The sequence below is a fragment of the Pantherophis guttatus genome, chromosome 4, assembly GCF_059756535.1.
Source record: "Pantherophis guttatus breed Tessera chromosome 4, ASM5975653v1, whole genome shotgun sequence".
Classification (NCBI taxonomy): domain Eukaryota; kingdom Metazoa; phylum Chordata; class Lepidosauria; order Squamata; family Colubridae; genus Pantherophis; species Pantherophis guttatus.
Genome location: NC_142066.1, coordinates 4,256,666 through 4,273,841, shown reverse-complemented (window position 1 = coordinate 4,273,841; position 17,176 = coordinate 4,256,666). Strand labels below are relative to the sequence as shown.

Below are 17,176 nucleotides of genomic sequence, written 5' to 3'. Positions count from 1 at the left end.
CCAGATTCACTTAACAACCGTGTGACTCACTTAACAACCTCAGCGAGTCACTGAACTGTGGCAAGAAAAGTCATACAATGGGGCGAATCTCGCTTCATTGTCTTGGTTAGCGATGGGAATTTTGGGCTCAATTACGGTCGTAAGTCGAGGACTACATATATTCCTGGGGAGGAGGGGGTGAACAAACAGATGGCTAAGAGGTCCCGTCATTTTTCTAGGAATTTTTCCACTGTTTGACCTGCGGATTTCCGGATTCTTGGAACAAGCGAGAGAATTTCTATATTTCTAATGTGGTTATTTGGGGAAAGTTGATATTTGTTCACCAAGATGTTGCCAGTGGTAGGATTCAAATAATTAACAACCGGTTCTCTAGCCTAATGACCAGCTGGGTAGGTGTGGCTTGGTGGTCATGTGACCGTGTGGGCATGGCCAAATCAAGACCACTCACGTCGATTGGCGCTTCGTCTTAGCTGTTACAATGTAATAAGGGTTAACTAGAGAGGCAGTTTCTGTAAGCAAGGCAATAAAGATTAGGCTAGAAATAACACCAGAATGTTTCCTTCCTGCCTTCCTTACAGGATTAGCCCTGTAAAGTGGAAAAAAAAAATAAGACTTCTTCCAATGACCACTTTTCTGAACTGCTTAGAAAGTTACCAACTGGTTCTTCCGAATTGGTGTGAACCGGCTGAATCCCACGACTGGATGTTGCCGAAGTGCAGGAAACCACATGAAGGGCCATTTGTAAAAGTACTCCGTTTTTTATTGGACAGGTTCTAAAGGGTGACCGTCGTTGTCTCCTTTTGCAACACAAACATCGCAAAGCTGCACTTTTTCACACGCTTTTTGTTTTTCCCCGCAACACTGGCCAAAATCCCCCCACAGAGGCCCAGGATAACACCGTCCAATCCCAGCATCGCTGTCAGTTCAGCCGTTCCTCCAGGCGAAGACCACAACTCCCAGAATTCTTAGCTCCTCGCTAGGAATTCTGGGATCCTAGCTAGGGATTCTGGGAGTTGCCCTCTTCAAATGTGGCTGGAGCGGCTTCAAAGATTTATTTATTTTTTCCCCCACACACAACTCTCACACCCAAACGGGAAAATGTAACGCGTGTTGTTGACAGACCAATGCCGTTTTTTGGGCGCCTGGACCCACAAATCATTTTTGTGCCTGGCTTCACCAATGTGGCAGCCATTTTGAGAAAGGGAAAGTCCCTCCCTCTATGGCAACTTCCAGGCTCCAATATGGCCTCCAAGTTGCTCAGAAAATTTGAGGGTCCCTGTTTTCATTGGAAACTACATTTTCTAAATCTGCCTTTTTCGCTCTTTGGCCCAGTTTTGGCTCCGGGGAAGAGCACCGTTTCGGCTTTTATTTATTTCTCTTCCGTTGGAAGCTGAATGATCACCAAGTGCATTTCTCAACACGCCCCAGAGGACCAGCCTTATTTGCATCGTAGACATCACTAGACTGAGGAATCGGGCCGCAGGGAACCCTGGAGGCTGTAGTTCCTCAGGTGGACCACCGGGCAACACCCTAGCAAAACTACAATTCCCAGGAGCCTTCGAGAGGAACAGCCTCGCCCCGTTTGCAATCTCCAAAACTATGTCTGCACGTAGAGCTGCCTAGATGGGCGAGAGACTCTTTCGCGCCATCTGGTGGTGGGGAAAAGGAACTACCTGGGAGGGAACGGGGCTCAGCGTCCCCCTCTGGTGGATTAAAGAGGAGAAGCAACTTCTCGGCAAGTTTATTTCCCGCGCAGCTCCCAAAGTTTGATGGAAATGGAAGTCCAGAGCGGGCTCATAGAAAAAACTGCACCATGGAAGGCGCCTGAGCGACGGGGGGCTTGGCCCCCTCCCCGCAGTGCCCCCCGGCCGCCTCGTTCAGCAGCTTCTGACACCGGGCTTTGTAGATGTCTCGTTCGTGGACCAAGCGGGCCACCTCCACCCGCAGGGATTCGAGCTGTTGGGCCAGCTGGGATTTTTCGGCCTCCAGGATGTGCCGCTGCTGGACCCGTTTGAAGCGACAGGACTGGGCGTAGCCGCGGTTCTTGAGGGTGCGTCGTTTCTGCTTCAGCCGCTGCACCTCGTCCTTGCCGAAGCCGCGGAGTTGCCGGTTGAGGTCCCGCACCGACATGGAGACGAGCTGGGCGTCAGAGAAGCGGTCGGACAACCGGGGGAGCTGGAAATGAGGAAGCTGTATCAGGCAGGAAAAGAGGAAAACCAAAATCGCATTTGGTGAGCAAAGGATGCTAAAGTTTCGGCATTTACCACACAAGAAGATGGGAAAATGGCCGACGGACAAGCAAGGCTCAGCTTGGGATAGCCCTAAGCGTAATCCGCAATAGAGACACATTTACGACCGCAATTAAGGCCAACGTTTCTGTGGAACATTTGTTCGGTGAATTTTACCTCATTTTCTGACCTCTCTTGCCACCGTTAAGTGAATCACTGCCGTTGTTAAATGAGTCACACGGTCGTTAAGCGAATCTGGCTCGCCCCACAGACTTTGCTTGTCAGAAAGCCGCTTAAAGGGGTCGCGAATTTGGAACACGTGACATTGGGGAGGCTGCAATGATTGTTAAGTGTGAAAAATGGTCATAAATCACTTTTTTTCAGGTCCGTTGTAACTGAATGGTCACTAAACGAATGGCTATAAGTCAAGGACTACCTATATATGGTCTTTCTTTGAACTCAGGCTTGTAACCAAGCTGAAGACAACCCGTGTCCCCTAATATCTGGACCATCCGGATGTGGTTGGACTACAACTCCCCACACTCCCAGCCACTGGCTACAGATGGGAGTTGTAGTCCTCCATGTCTTTTTTTTTTTTTTTAAATATGCAATCCTGATTATTGTGTCACACAAATCCAAAAAACTGGGTTAAGAAAACAAGCTCCATTGGCCATAAGCAAGCATGCACCCAACATGCAACGTTCTTGAAGGTTACCTTCCAATCCTGAGAAATTAAGAATATTTTTCTTCCCCCTAAAACATTTAATCTCCTCTAGGGAGAGGTATGTTCACAATCCAGATTTATGAGCCTCCTGCCCTGTGCAGTCAGGTAAAAAGCACTCTGCACATGCTCAAAAGCTACGCCTTCCAGAGGGTGCCTGTGGCTTTTCGCAATCTGGTTCTCTGCACATGCTCAGAGACTCTTAATTAAGATCCTGTTGGCCGAGACTAATTAAACCCACCTCGGATTCATCCTTCTATTTCCCTGCAGCTCTTATTCTCCAATACAAATGGTCCCCGTTTTACGACACAGATGCCTATTTTTCACACTTACGACCGTTGTGGTGTCCCCACGGTCACGTGATCCGAACTCGGGCGCCTGGCAACCGACTCGTATTTATGACGGCCGCGGCGTCCTGGGATCACACTCTCCCCTTTTTGGCGACCTTCTGACAAGCCAAGATAATGAGGAAGCCAGATTCACTTAACCAGGTTATTCACTTAACAACCAGAATTTTGCTGAGGCAATCGCTTTGCAAAGATGGAATAAATTTTAAAAAAACAAACAAACAAAAAAAAAGAAATTTCAAAGCAAATTCATCCTTTCTCTTAAAGAGAGGGGCCTCCTTGCGGCAGGGATAGTCAAGATGGCTGCCTTGCCGTTAAAAGGGGCAGGGCCTCAGTCACATGCTCTGTGGTCATAAATCAAGGACTAGCTGTATTCAATATTTGACGTCTTTCAAATATTGAATACGTCTTTCAAATATTGAATATTGAATGACGTGTTTTGGGGTTTTTTTGGAAGATTTACCTGTTGTTGCTCTGCGCCGAAGTTCTCCGCTGACCCCAGGAAGCCCTGCAGCTGGGGGGTCACGCTGTTTCGAAGACCCCCTTCCGCCGTGGGCACCCCCAAAAAGGCTTCCACGGCTTCATCCAGCCCTGGCACCATCTGCGTCTCCGGACCGGTGCCAGCGGCCGCCGCCAAAGATTGGTGCAGCGTGGCCATCCAATACAGCTCTTCCAAGGAGGATTTGGGGTCGGCCACTTTGTCGAAGGTGGGCGACGGGGGTACGGAGCTGCATGGGGTGGAAGTGACGGAGGAGCTGCTCCCCGGCCGGGGCACCTCCTGTTTCACTTCGAACTTCAGCAGGTCGAAGTCATCCAGATACTCCAGAGCGATGGGGCTGGCAGGTAAGATGTTCATTCTGCGAGAAGAAAAGGAGATAAGATTGTGTGTTTGTGCGTCGGTTGTGCGTCGGTTGTGTCGGCGAAGAGATCTGGATTAATGGATTAGCTCTGTCTGTGTGTGTGTGTGTGTGGAGGAAAATAACTAACTAACAAAATTAATTAAAATAACTAACTAAAAATAACTAAATAACTAAAATAACTAAATAACTAACAAAGATATTCTTTGCTCCCGGTTCGGACCGGATCGCCTGATCCGGTAGCGATGGAGGCGGGTGGTTCGGAGAACCGGTAGCAAAAATCCCTGCCCCCCCCTCCCATTGTCCGGCTGAGCCGCGCAATCATCAGAGGCTTTTTTATTATTATTTTTAAAAGCATTTTTTCTACAACTTCTTGGGCCGAAAGGTTATAGAAAAAATGCTTTTAAAAGTAAAAACAAAGCCTCTGACGATCAGGCAAGTCAGCTGGGATCGTCAGAGGCTTTAAAAGCATTTTTTTTAACAACCTCTTCAGCCGAAGAGGCTGTAGAAAAATGGTTTTAAAAGTAAAAAAGAAAAAAAAAGTTCATATTCAGTCATATTACCCCCCCACCAAGCCCCGCCCACAGAATCGGTAGTAACAAAATTTACATTTCACCACTGCTTTGCATCCAATATACAATAGCGGCTGAAATTGTGGAAACGTTTGGGGAAAAGTTGTATTTTCTAAAACTAGCTAATAACACCATTTTTCTTTTCTTTTCTTTTCTTTTCTTTTCTTTTCTGAGTAGTACCTTAAAATTATATATCAATGGAAAAACCATTGAATCAAGAATGTAACGCAATCACTTTTGTGAAGGATTTGCTATTAGAATAGTAGTTACAGTATCAAGAAGGAAAATGAAAACCGTAGAAAAAAACGAGATATACAAAAATGATCACCACAGAAAAAAAATGAGATATACAAAAATGAAAACCGTAGAAAAAACGAGATATACAAAAATGATCACCCCAGAAAGAAAACGATATACAAAAATGATCACCCCAGAAAAAAACGAGATATACAAAAATGATCACCCCAGAAAAAAACGAGATATACAAAAATGAAAACCGTAGAAAAAACAAGATATACAAAAATGATCACCCCAGAAAAAAATGAGATATACAAAAATGATCACCCCAGAAAAAAACGAGATATACAAAAATGATCACCCCAGAAAGAAAACGATATACAAAAATGATCACCCCAGAAAAAAACGAGATATACAAAAATGATCACCACAGAAAAAAATGATATACAAAAATGATCACCACAGAAAAAAACGAGATATACAAAAATGATCACCCCAGAAAAAAACGAGATATACAAAAATGATCACCACAGAAAAAAAGAGATATACAAAAATGATCACCACAGAAAAAAATGAGATATACAAAAATGAAAACCGTAGAAAAAACAAGATATACAAAAATGATCACCCCAGAAAAAAACGAGATATACAAAAATGATCGCCCCAGAAAAAAACGAGATATACAAAAATGAAAACCGTAGAAAAAACAAGATATACAAAAATGATCACCCCAGAAAAAAACGAGATATACAAAAATGATCAACCCAGAAAAAAACGAGATATACAAAAATGATCACCCCAGAAAAAAACGAGATATACAAAAATGATCACCCCAGAAAAAAACGAGATATACAAAAAATGATCTCCAGGTCAGTGAATCCTTCATTGTGTCACCTTTAGCCTGAATGACGTCCTTAAAACGGAGTGTAACCAAATCTTTTAGTTCTAATGTGAAACCAAGATCGAATAATGGCTTCTGTTAACTGGGTTTTATTGCTGGGTCGCTTCTGACTAATCAGTTTCTTGTGTCGGCCCCGTCGATTTTCAATTGGGTGAAGGTCTGGGCCATTCCAGCAGTGGAATAGGATTATCTTGACATTTCCCCTAAAAAAGTGGTGTTATTAGCCATCCGACCTCAAAAATACACTTTTCCCAAAAGGGTTTCCACAATTTTGGCCACTACTGTATCTAGCCTGTTTGCTCAGGCAAACATTGTTGTACCTCATCCGGCCCCGCGGAAAACTTCTAATGCTGCCACCTCTCCTCGTATTATTTGGCTGAAAGTTATGATACACTTGCCAGGAAATAAATAAATAGGCAAATAAATAATCTTTTGCACCGAAGTGTTGTGGCCCGTCAGCGGCCTGTGCAGTTAGTAGCTGATTCCGACAGCGAGGAGGCTGGCGTGGTGCTGCGCCAGCAGCCTGTGCAGCTGGCGCTCGAGTCAGACAATGAGGAGGCTGGAGGAGATGTGGTGCCGGAGGCGGGGATTCAGCCAGGGCCTTCAAAACCTCCAGAAGCTCCCATAAGTGAAGAGGACGAAGAGGAGGAGCCTCTTCTCGATCCACGGGCGCGCAGAGCTGCCAAAAGGCAGGAGTGGCTCCTGAGGAGGAGGTCTCCTCGAGAGTAAGGCTTGGGGCTAATTGGCCACTCCCTTAGCCTATTTAAGGAGGAATACCAACTGAGGCAATTTGCAGGAAACAACTTCGTTCCTATTCCTTCGCGTCTAGATTCCAGAAAGGTTTGAATCGACTCTTGTTTCTCTCTTGTCAGGGATTTGCGGATTAACTGAGTTGGAAGGGACCTTGTAGGTCATCTAGTCCAACCCCTCCCGCCGAAGCAGGAGACCCTACACCATTTCTGACAAATGGCAGTCCAGTCTCTTCTTGAAAGCTTCCAGAGATGAAGCTCATGTTTCACTCTTACGCCCTTGGTAGCCCGCCTCACGGTCATGCGATCCAAATTCGGGCTGCTTGGCAATAACGGGTTCATATTTACGACCGTCGCTGTGTGTGTCCCAAGGTCACGCGATCTCCCCGCTTTTGCGACCTTTTGACACAGCCAAGTCAACGGAGAAGCCGGATTCACGGAACGACCCCGTTACTAACTTACCGACTGCATTGATTCACTTTAACGACCATGCCGAGAAAGGTCATAAAAGCAGGGGGGAAGGGGAAAACGCACTTAAGAAATGCCTCACTTAACGGCAGAAATGTTGGGGCTCCCTCGCGGTCGTAAGCCGAGGACTACCTGTTTGCTCCTCCAGCCCCGCTGGAAACATCTACCGCTACCACTTGTCCTTTTATTTGGTCGAGGGACGATATTATAACATTTATGATCTCGTTTTTATAATAATAAATACGATTATAATATTTATAATGTCATATTCTTGGGCGGAGACGCCAGGAAATAAATCGTTAAGAGAGAGGGGGGAAAAAAAATAATAAGTGGCACCCACGGATTATCCAGAGGAAGTTTTATTTATTTTTTAAATCACTGATTAAATCTACGACTCGCTACCCAAATGGACACGGGAGGTTTTGCGGCGATGTGCCGACAATCTAGAGTTAAACCATAGTTTGAGTCACACCCTCGCCCGGTCCTGACCAGGATACACAGCAAGGAAGGTCCTATCCTAACAACAACAAGAAAAAAACCACTGCTTTGCACTTTATTCACATTTAATCGCTTGGATTAAAGTCCAAGCGCCCGCCATCGAATTGCCCTCTCTCTGCCGAGCTTCTGCAGCTCAGCAACGTCTATCCCAAGCCAGATCAAAAGCTACCGGTGGGAATTTCCAGAATTTCCTATCCTAACCGACCTAGGATAAGATAGAAAAATACGGATTATTTCTTTTTTATTTTTCCCCGGTTTAAGCTCTCTTTTTTTTTTAAAAGAAGAGACCGGACAGTCAGCGGACGGAGATTGTATAGGTTCTCCTGCTTGAAAAAAAGGGGGCTGGACTAGATGACCTCCCGAGGTCCCTTCCAGAATCTATTTTATTCTACATCCTTTGGTGGCATCCTTGGATTATAGGGGACAGGGAGGGGGGGTGTCTAATAAAGGGAAGACCCCCCCCCTTGCAGTATTTCATATCCTGAAGAAAGTTTCTCAACTTTGACAACTTAAAAAAAAAAAAAAGGGAGGGGAGGACTTCAACTCCCAGAATTCCCCCCCTCTCAGCCAAAATGGGGGGAATTCTGGGAGTTGAAGTCCTTTCCCCCCCCCACCCCCTTCTTCAATTGAGAAAATGTCATTTAAAAAGGAGGATGGATTTTGCCCAAATCAGACTTTTCTTTACCCAAATCCCCCAAATTCACAGGTCCTGCTGACTTTCCCCCTCTGGATGCCGCGCAGCGGCTTGCGCGCATCCTTCCATGGGAAAGCGGAGCTCGCCCGCCGGCTCTTGCGATCCAAAGCCCCGAGGGGCGCGGAAAGGAAAGGATCGCGGAGAGAAAAAAAAAAGAAATGAAAGCGGACGGGGTGGAAAACTGCCTCCCGGGAGACAAGAGAAACCCGGCAAAACGCAGAGGGATCCTTTGCAAATCTCCCAGACCCGGGGAAAGGCAAGGGGATCCTTTGCAAATCCCCCAGACTCGAGAAAACTCAAGGGGATCCTTTGCAAGAAAAAAAAAAAACCAGATCCGGAGAAACGCAAGGCGATCCTTTGCAAATCCCCCCAGATCCGGGGAAACGCAAAGGGATCCTTTGCCAATCCCTCAGACTTGAGGAAACGCAGGGGGATCCTTTGCAAATCCCCCAGATCTGGGAAAACGCAGGAGGAATCCTTTGCGAAAATTCCAGATCCGGAGAAACGCAGGGGGATCCTTTGCAAAGAGAACCCGGGGAAACGCAGGGGGATCCTTTGCAAATTCCCCCAGATCTGGGAAAACGCAGAGGGATCCTTTTCAAAAAAAAAAAAAAAACCCAGATCCGGAGAAACGCAAGGCGATCCTTTGCAAAGAGAACCCGAGGAAACGCAGGGGGATCCTTTGCAAAAAAAAAACAAAACCCCAGACCCAGGGAAACGCAAGGCGATCCCTTTGCAAATCCCCCAGATTCGGGGAAACGCAGGTGGGATCCTTTGCAAAAAAAAAAAAAAAAAAAGTCCAGACCCGGGGAAACGCAAGGCGATCCCTTTGCAAATCCCCCCTCCCTCCCGGATCCGGGGAAACGCAGAGGGATCCTTTGCAAAAAAAAAAAAAAGTCCAGATCCAGGGAAACGCAAGGCGATCCCTTTTTGAAATCCCCCCAGATCCGAGGAAACGCAGGGGGGAATCCTTTACAAAACTTCCAGACCCGGGGGGGGGGGGGAAAGGCAAGGCGATCCTTTGGCAAAGGGAACCCGGTGGTGGTGATGGTGGGAGGGGGAAAAACACGCAAAGCGATCCTTTGCAATCCACCAGATCTCTTTTTTGGGGGGGGGGGAAGAAAGGGAAGGAAGAGCCCACCTGCTTGCTTGGTCGTCCATGGGTCTTGCTTTCCTTGCCAGCGTCCGGTCCGGACCGCCCTGCCACCCGCTGGAGCCGCTTAAAGGGGGGTTGAGGATCCCAAAGAACACAGCGCAGACCTCGGGGTTCCCTTTAAACACCGGGAGGCTGACGTCATCCGCATATATTAGCAGCCAGCCAATGGGGAGGGCGGGATTGAGACCGGGGGGGCGTGGCCAACAATCCCACCCCCCCTCCCCTTTCCTTTCTCTAACTTGCTCCCTGTTCCTAGTTCCTCTTTTTGGGGGGGGGGAGTCGCTTCTCCCCCCCCCATGCAACGGGACTACAAAGCCCAGCACTCCCATGCAACGGGACTACAAAGCCCAGCACTCCCATGCAACGGGACTACAAAGCCCAGCACTCCCATGCAACGGGACTACAAAGCCCAGCACTCCCATGCATGGGACTACAAAGCCCATCACTCCCGTGCATGGGACTACAAAGCCCATCACTCCCATGCAATGGGACTACAAAGCCCAGCACTCCCATGCAACGGGACTACAAAGCCCAGCACTCCCATGCATGGGACTACAAAGCCCATCACTCCCATGCATGGGACTACAAAGCCCATCACTCCCGTGCATGGGACTACAAAGCCCATCACTCCCATGCAACGGGACTACAATTGTAGCCCAGCACTCCCATGCAACGGGACTACAAAGCCCAGCACTCCCATGCATGGGACTACAAAGCCCATCACTCCCATGCAATGGGACTACAAAGCCCATCACTCCCGTGCATGGGACTACAAAGCCCAGCACTCCCATGCACGGGACTACAAAGCCCAGCACTCCCATGCAATGGGACTACAAAGCCCATCACTCCCAGCCTGATTTGGACAAGCCCTCCCCCATCCTTGAAGCCCTCCGTTCTGGCTTGGATCCCCGGGCACGGGCTGGAAGCGATGAGGTCATACCGTCGTCAAACCCCCCCCCCGGGGGGGTGTTCCTGAGCTCCTGAGCATGCACAAAGTTCGGTGCCTTGGCTGGCAAAGCTCGCCTCCCCCATCATCACCCCCTTTGCAGATATAGCTCGTCCTCGATTGACGACGCTTGTTTCGCACTTAACGACCGTCGCAGCCTCAATATTCAGAGGCTCAGCCACTGATTCACATTTAACGCCGGTTCGCCGGTTCGTTTTTTCTTTTTTTGCGACCTTCCGGCAAGCAAAAGCAAGTAGGGAAGCCCGGATTCACTTAACGACCGTCTTGACTAACTGAACCCCTGCGGGGATTCGCTTAAGAACCGTGGCGAGAAGAGCCGTAAAAACATATACAGGTAGTCCTCGACTTATGACCCCAACGCAGCCCCAAATTTTTGTCACCAAGTGAAACATTTTGGTGACAAAAATTTGGGGCTGCGTTGGGGTCGTAAGTCGAGGACTAACTGTATATGTTTTTTTTTAAAAAAAAAAGTTTTTGGGAAGTGGAGCGGAAGGAAAAATAACCGTTTTGGACGGGCTGAGAAGTTGGGTCTCTCGAGTGTGAGAAAAAGGCAGTCTAAACATGCTCAGAGGTTATTTGTCCTTCTAGCAACAGCCAGAGAAAATTCCTCTGTAGGAAAACGGCACTCTGTGTATGCCCAGAATTAACTTTCTGTGCGAATTGAAGCAAAAATAGTAACTTTGGACAGGTTCAGAAGCTGTGCACTGAAGACCCTGTTGTTCCGCCAGGCTGGGCTATCGACATGATAATTTTAAATTTTAAAATTTTAAATTTTAAATATTTTTAAATTTTAAATTTCTGGGGTTTTAAATGGAGCCAAGTTTATTTAATAATTTTAAATTTTAAATTGATGTTTGTCTTGTGTTTTTTAAATAGGCTGTACACCGCCCTGAGTCCTTCGGGAGAAGGGCGGTATAGAAATAAAATTATTATTATTATTATTATTATTATTATTATTATTATTATTATTATTATTATTATTATTATTATTATTATTATTAATATTAATATTATTACTATTATTATTATTATTATTATTATTAATATTAATATTAATATTAATATTAATATTATTATTATTAGATCTTTTGAGTGTGAGGGAAAGGGCACTCTAAACATGCTCAGAAGTTATTTATCCATCTAGCAACAGCCAGAGAAGATTCCTCTGTAAGGAAAAGGCACTCTGTATATGCCCAGAATTAAACAGAAGAAGAAGAAGAAGAAAAAAAAAACACTTTGGACAGGCTCAGAAGCTAGACTTCTTGAGCAAAAAAAAAAAAGAGGCACTCTAGACATGCTCAGAAATTGTTTGCCCTTTCAGCCACAATCGGACCAGGATTCTTCGGTAGGGGAAAAGCACTCTGTGCATGGCCAGAAGGATCAACGTTTCTATGTCGTCGAGAGAGAGAGTGGGGGCAATTCAATGCTGGGTGATGGACGATGGGCCCCGGAGTCCATTTGCAGCATGCACGCGGGGCAGAGGCAATTCAATGCTGGGTGACGGACGATGGGCCCTGGAGTCCATTTGCAGCATACACATGAGGGAGAGGCAATTCAGTGCTGGGTGACGGACGATGGGCCCTGGAGTCCATTTGCAGCATGCACGCGGGGCAGAGGCAATTCAATGCTGGGTGACGGATGATGGGCCCCGGAGTCCGTTTGCAGCATGCACGCGAGGGAGAGGCAATTCAGTGCTGGGTGACGGACAATGGGCCCCGGAGTCCGTTTGCAGCATACACGCAGGGCGGAGACGGGTTCAAATCCCGAGAAGGAGGCTGAACTCGCACCCGCTCCCCTGCAAAGGTGTAAAAGCCGGAGCAGGCCGGCACCCTGATGGAAAATGGGTTCTATGGGGCAGAAGCGATGTCCCTGATTTGGACCCCAGGCCGGTGGAGGGTTGCCATGGTTCCCCGGGCCGGCCCGCCCCTCCGCTAATACCCAGCCCCACACGGCCACAAAAGGCCAGCTCAGCGTTGCTAACCCATCCTGACAAGGGATTCTTCGCCTATTCAGTTGGACATCAGCCTGTCATCAGCCCTCACCCCACCGTTCGCCCCCACCCCCGGGCGTGACCTCCCCACCTGACCCGGCCGTGTTGTTAAGCCCCCCGAACGAAAGAAAAGCAAGAAAAAATCCACCTTCCGCAAAAATAAATCACGACCCCCCCTTTCCCAGCTCTATCGTTCCCCAAAACTGAAATTCGGGTGCTTATTTCCTCTTGAGGACTAGCTGCTTGGCGAGCAGAGTTCCCAGGAAGTTAGTTGTTGTTAAAACCCCCAAATGAAAGAAAAGCAAGAAAAATCCACCCTCCGCAAAAATTTTAAAAAACGACCCCTTTCCCAGCTCCATCGTTCCCCCAAAACTGCAATTCGGGTGCTTATTTCCTCTTGAGGACTAGCTGCTTGGTGAGCAGAGTTCCCAGGAAGTTAGTTGTTATTAAAACCCCCAAATGAAAGAAAAGCAAGAAAAATCCACCTTCCGCAAAAATAAATCACGACCCCCCCTTTCCCAGCTCTATCGTTCCCCAAAACTGAAATTCGGGTGCTTATTTCCTCTTGAGGACTAGCTGCTTGGCGAGCAGAGTTCCCAGGAAGTTAGTTGTTATTAAAACCCCCAAATGAAAGAAAAGCAAGAAAAATCCACCCTCCGCAAAAATTTTAAAAAACTACCCTCTTCCCAGCTCTATCGTTCCCCCAAAACTGCAATTCGGGTGCTTATTTCTTCTTGAGGACTAGCTACTTGGCTAATAGAGTTCCCAGGAAGTTAGGTGGAAGTTAGGTGTTGTTAAGCCCCCCAAATGAAAAAAAAGGAAGAAAAATCCACCCTCCATAATTTTTTTAAAAAACGACCCCCTTCCCAGCTCTATCGTTCCCCCAAAACTGCAATTCGGGTGTTTATTTCTTCTTGAGGACTAGCTGCTTGGCTAATAGAGTTCCCAGGAAGTTAAGCAGAAGCTAGGTGTTTTTCAGCCCCTCAAATGAAAGAAAAGCAAGAAAAATCCACCTTCCGCAAAAATAAATCATGACCCCCCCCTTTCCCGGCTCTATCTTTCCCCAAAACTGCAATTCAGGTGCTTATTTCCTCTTGAGGACTAGCTGCTTGGCAAGCAGAGTTCCCAGGAAGTTAGTTGTTATTAAAACCCCCAGATGAAAGGAAAGCAAGAAAAATTCACCCTCCACAAAATTTTTAAAAAACGACCCCCTTCCCAGCTTTATCGTTCCCCCAAAACTGAAATTCGGGTGCTTATTTCCTCTTGAGGACTAGCTGCTTGGCTAGCAGAATTCCCAGGAAGTTAGGCGGAAGTTAGGTGTTGTTAAGCGCTCCGCCCCCCAGGAATGAAAGAAAATCAAGAAAAATCCACCCTCCGCAAAAAATCCAACCCCCTTCCCAGCTCTATCTTTCTCCCAAACTGCAATTCGGGTGTTTATTTCTTCTTGAGGACTAGCTGCTTGGCGAGCAGAGTTCCCAGGAAGTTAGTTGTTGTTAAGCCCCCCAAATGAAAGAAAAGCAAGAAAAATCCACCCTCCATAAAATTTTTTAAAAACGACCCCCTTCCCAGCTCTATCTTTCCCCCCAAACTGCAATTCGGGTGCTTATTTCTTCTTGAGGACTAGCTGCTTGGCGAGCAGAGTTCCCAGGAAGTTAAGCCGAAACATAGCAGGCAGCTGTTGGTGGATGTAGGATGTAGACGGAACAAATGCGGCCTTTTTAAAAGAGCTTTCCGGCAAGGGGAAAAAAAAAACGTGACTTAGGACCCGGTTTCACACTTAACGGCCGTCGTAACATCCCCTGATCAAACTTCAGACACTGGGCAACTGGCGTGTACTTATGTCGGTTGCAATGTTTTAGGCTCCTTGTTGCAATCGTCTGATTAAGCAAAGCCAGATTCGTTTTAACGACGGTGCGACTAACTTAACGACGGCCGTGATTCGTTTAACAACCGTGGGGCAAAACTCATTGAACGGCCGGCCGTCTTGCTCGGCGACGGACATTTTGGTCGTAAATCGAGGACTATTTCTATTCTGTTAAAAAAAAATTGTTTTAAAAAAAATAAATCACTTTTCCTGACCTGGTTAGCAAGAGAGAGAAACGCCGCGAATGCAAAGCTCAACCTGTTGAATTTCAGCCTGCGCTGGCGGGAGAAAAATTGCAGTTGGTTGGATTTAATCAACCATCCCGTTTCCCAGGCTTTTACCCCAGTCCTGCCCCATATAAACCCGGGAAGCAGGTTGCAATTGGTACGAGAGAGAGAGAGAGAGAGAGGGGCCAGGCTGATTGTTCAACAGGTCAAGCAAACACCCCCCCTCCCTCCTCCATTCCTATCCCACCCCAAGCTGATCCTTGCCTGTTTCCAAGGCTAATTAAATCCCAAACAGGAAAACCCATCGTGTCTGAAATGATCATTTTAGCAGGAATTTTCCTATTAAGTCTACAAATAATAATAATAATAATAATAATAATAATAATAATAATAATAATAATAATAATAATAATAATAATAATAATAATAATCTGATTATTAACAGCCTTCGGCCAGATGTCTTTAAATAAAAAACTCCCGGCTCAATTAATCACTTTAAGGTATATTCTCGGCTTAATTGGCCCGACCTCGATGACCCATATTTTACTCGATTTAATCCTGATCTGGACGTCTAAGACGGCATTTAATGGATTCCCGGCTAAAGCCGAGTCGGGGAGCGTTTGTAAACCTTGATCCCTGGCAAATAAACAGACGGATTAGCAAGGTGGGAAGACTTTTTAATGGGATCTGGGGAAGAGTGGGGCAGACGGGGGTTGGGGTGGGGTGGGGTGGGGGGGGTTTCTCCCTCTGGATCCATGGCGGGACGTGGGGTGGGTTAAACTTCTAAGCCTGGTCGTCTGCCCCCCCCCCCAGTTCTGTCTATCTAGGGTTAATATGGGGTGGGTTGGTGGGGGTCAGAGGTAGGATTTGACCGAAGGAAATATTTGGGGCTCGGAGTTGAACCTTGGCGCTGGGTGAGTTCCTCGCAGACGTTTTATGACCCAGCTAGGGAACGTTATCAGGGCTAGAAGGGAGTGGGGTTTGAGAGGAGCAGGAGGAAGAAGAAGAAGAAGAGGAAGAAGAGGAAGAGGAAGAAGAAGAAGAGGAGGAGGAGGAAGAAGAAGAAGAAGAGGAAGAGGAAGAAGAAGGAGAAGAGGAGGAGGAGGAGGAGGAAGAAGAGGAAGAAGAAGGAGAAGAGGAGGAGGAAGAAGAAGAAGAGGAAGAAGAAGGAGAAGAGGAAGAAGAAGAAGAAGAGGAGGAGGAGGAAGAAGAGGAAGAAGAAGATGAAGAAGAAGAAGAGGAGGAGGAGGAAGAAGAGGAAGAAGAAGATGAAGAAGAAGAAGAGGAGGAGGAGGAAGAGGAAGAAGAAGAGGAGGAGGAGGAGGAAGAAGAAGAAGAGGAAGAGGAAGAAGAAGAAGAGGAGGAGGAGGAAGAGGAAGAAGAAGAAGAGGAGGAGGAAGAGGAAGGGGAAGAAGAAGAAGAGGAAGAAGAAGAGGAGGAGGAGGAGGAAGAAGAAGAAGAGGAAGAGGAAGAAGAAGAAGAGGAGGAGGAGGAGGAGGAAGAAGAGGAAGAGGAAGAAGAAGAAGAGGAGGAAGAAGAAGAGGAGGAGGAGGAAGAAGAAGAAGAGGAAGAGGAAGAAGAAGAGGAGGAGGAGGAGGAAGAAGAAGAAGAGGAAGAGGAAGAAGAGGAAGAAGAAGAAGAAGAGGAGGAGGAGGAGGAAGAGGAAGAAGAAAAAAAGAAGAGGAAGAAGAAGAAGAAGAGGAAGAGGAAGAAGAGGAGGAGGAGGAGCAGGAAGAGGAGGAAAAGGGCTGTGGGGTCCTTGATGCTCTCTGAGCTTGGTGGTTTCATGACCCAGCTAGGTAACATCATCAGTCCTAGAAGGGAGTGGGATTTGTGGAAAGGAGGAGGAGGAGGAGTTCTCATGACGAACTGATGGCGTTACCTAGTTTGGTAATAAAACGTCTACCAAAAAAAAAACCCTGAGCTCAGAGAGCAGCACCAAGGGCTGCCATAGACAAGGAACAACCGGGTGGCTCACTTAACAACGCGCGGGGATTCGCGGCGAGGAAAGTGGGGAAAAAACCCGGGAAAGGCTCATGGAACAACGGTCTCGCTTAGCAACGAGCAACGAGGTCATAAGTCGAGGCCTGGCTAACATCGTAACATCTGGATGTTTCGTCCTTTTTTAAAAACGGACGGCACCATCCGTTGTCGGTTTTTAAGGTGCCCCCCACGGACTTTTGTCGGGGCAGAAAAGAAGGCTCTGAATCTTTCTGGCGTCCTTAAACGGGTCGTTTGAACGGGACGATTGGGAGAAGCATCCAGAAAGCCACGACGGAGAATCGCTCACATGTTTCTGACTGTCGAGCGGCGGCTGTCACTCACAACTCACAAACGCTGGAAACTGACCGGACCGCGTGAGAACTGAAAAGCTAGAAAGAGGCAAAGAAGGGAATTATCCAGAAAGCGACTGTACAGGAAGCCGGGTGGGGATGGATGGATGGATGTCACAGGCGCCCCAGAAAAGGAAGGGGACTACAAATTCCAGCACCCCCAGCCAGCCAAGCCACAAAGGTTTTGGGATGGCCAGGAAAAAATTCAAGTTTTGTTTTGTGTGTGTGTTTTTTTTAAAAAAAAAGAAAAGGCCAGATTGCAATTTATTTAATTTAATTTAAGGCAGGCAGCTGTCTTCTCGATAGCGGAATTATATTTTTCGCAGTTTGCTTAGCGCTTCGGCGGACGGCGTGAACGAACGCAACG

General features: G+C 47.1%; 1 protein-coding gene across 2 annotated transcripts; it reads right to left on the bottom strand.

The window, feature by feature from the left end:
• Positions 1-738: 738 nt before the first annotated feature.
• On the bottom strand, positions 739-9,569 carry NRL (neural retina leucine zipper). 2 transcript variants are annotated; one of them, XM_060684793.2, is made up of 3 exons: positions 9,414-9,569; positions 3,760-4,153; positions 739-2,190 (listed from the first exon to the last, which is right to left on the bottom strand). In XM_060684793.2, exons 1-3 carry the CDS (start codon positions 9,431-9,433, stop codon positions 1,795-1,797), a joined length of 810 nt encoding a protein of 269 aa, XP_060540776.2. In that variant the 5' UTR covers positions 9,434-9,569; the 3' UTR covers positions 739-1,794. The 2 variants fall into 2 exon arrangements, with proteins under 2 accessions (XP_060540776.2, XP_087747785.1); XM_087891659.1 differs by having other exon boundaries at positions 739-2,175.
• Positions 9,570-17,176: the final 7,607 nt, after the last annotated feature.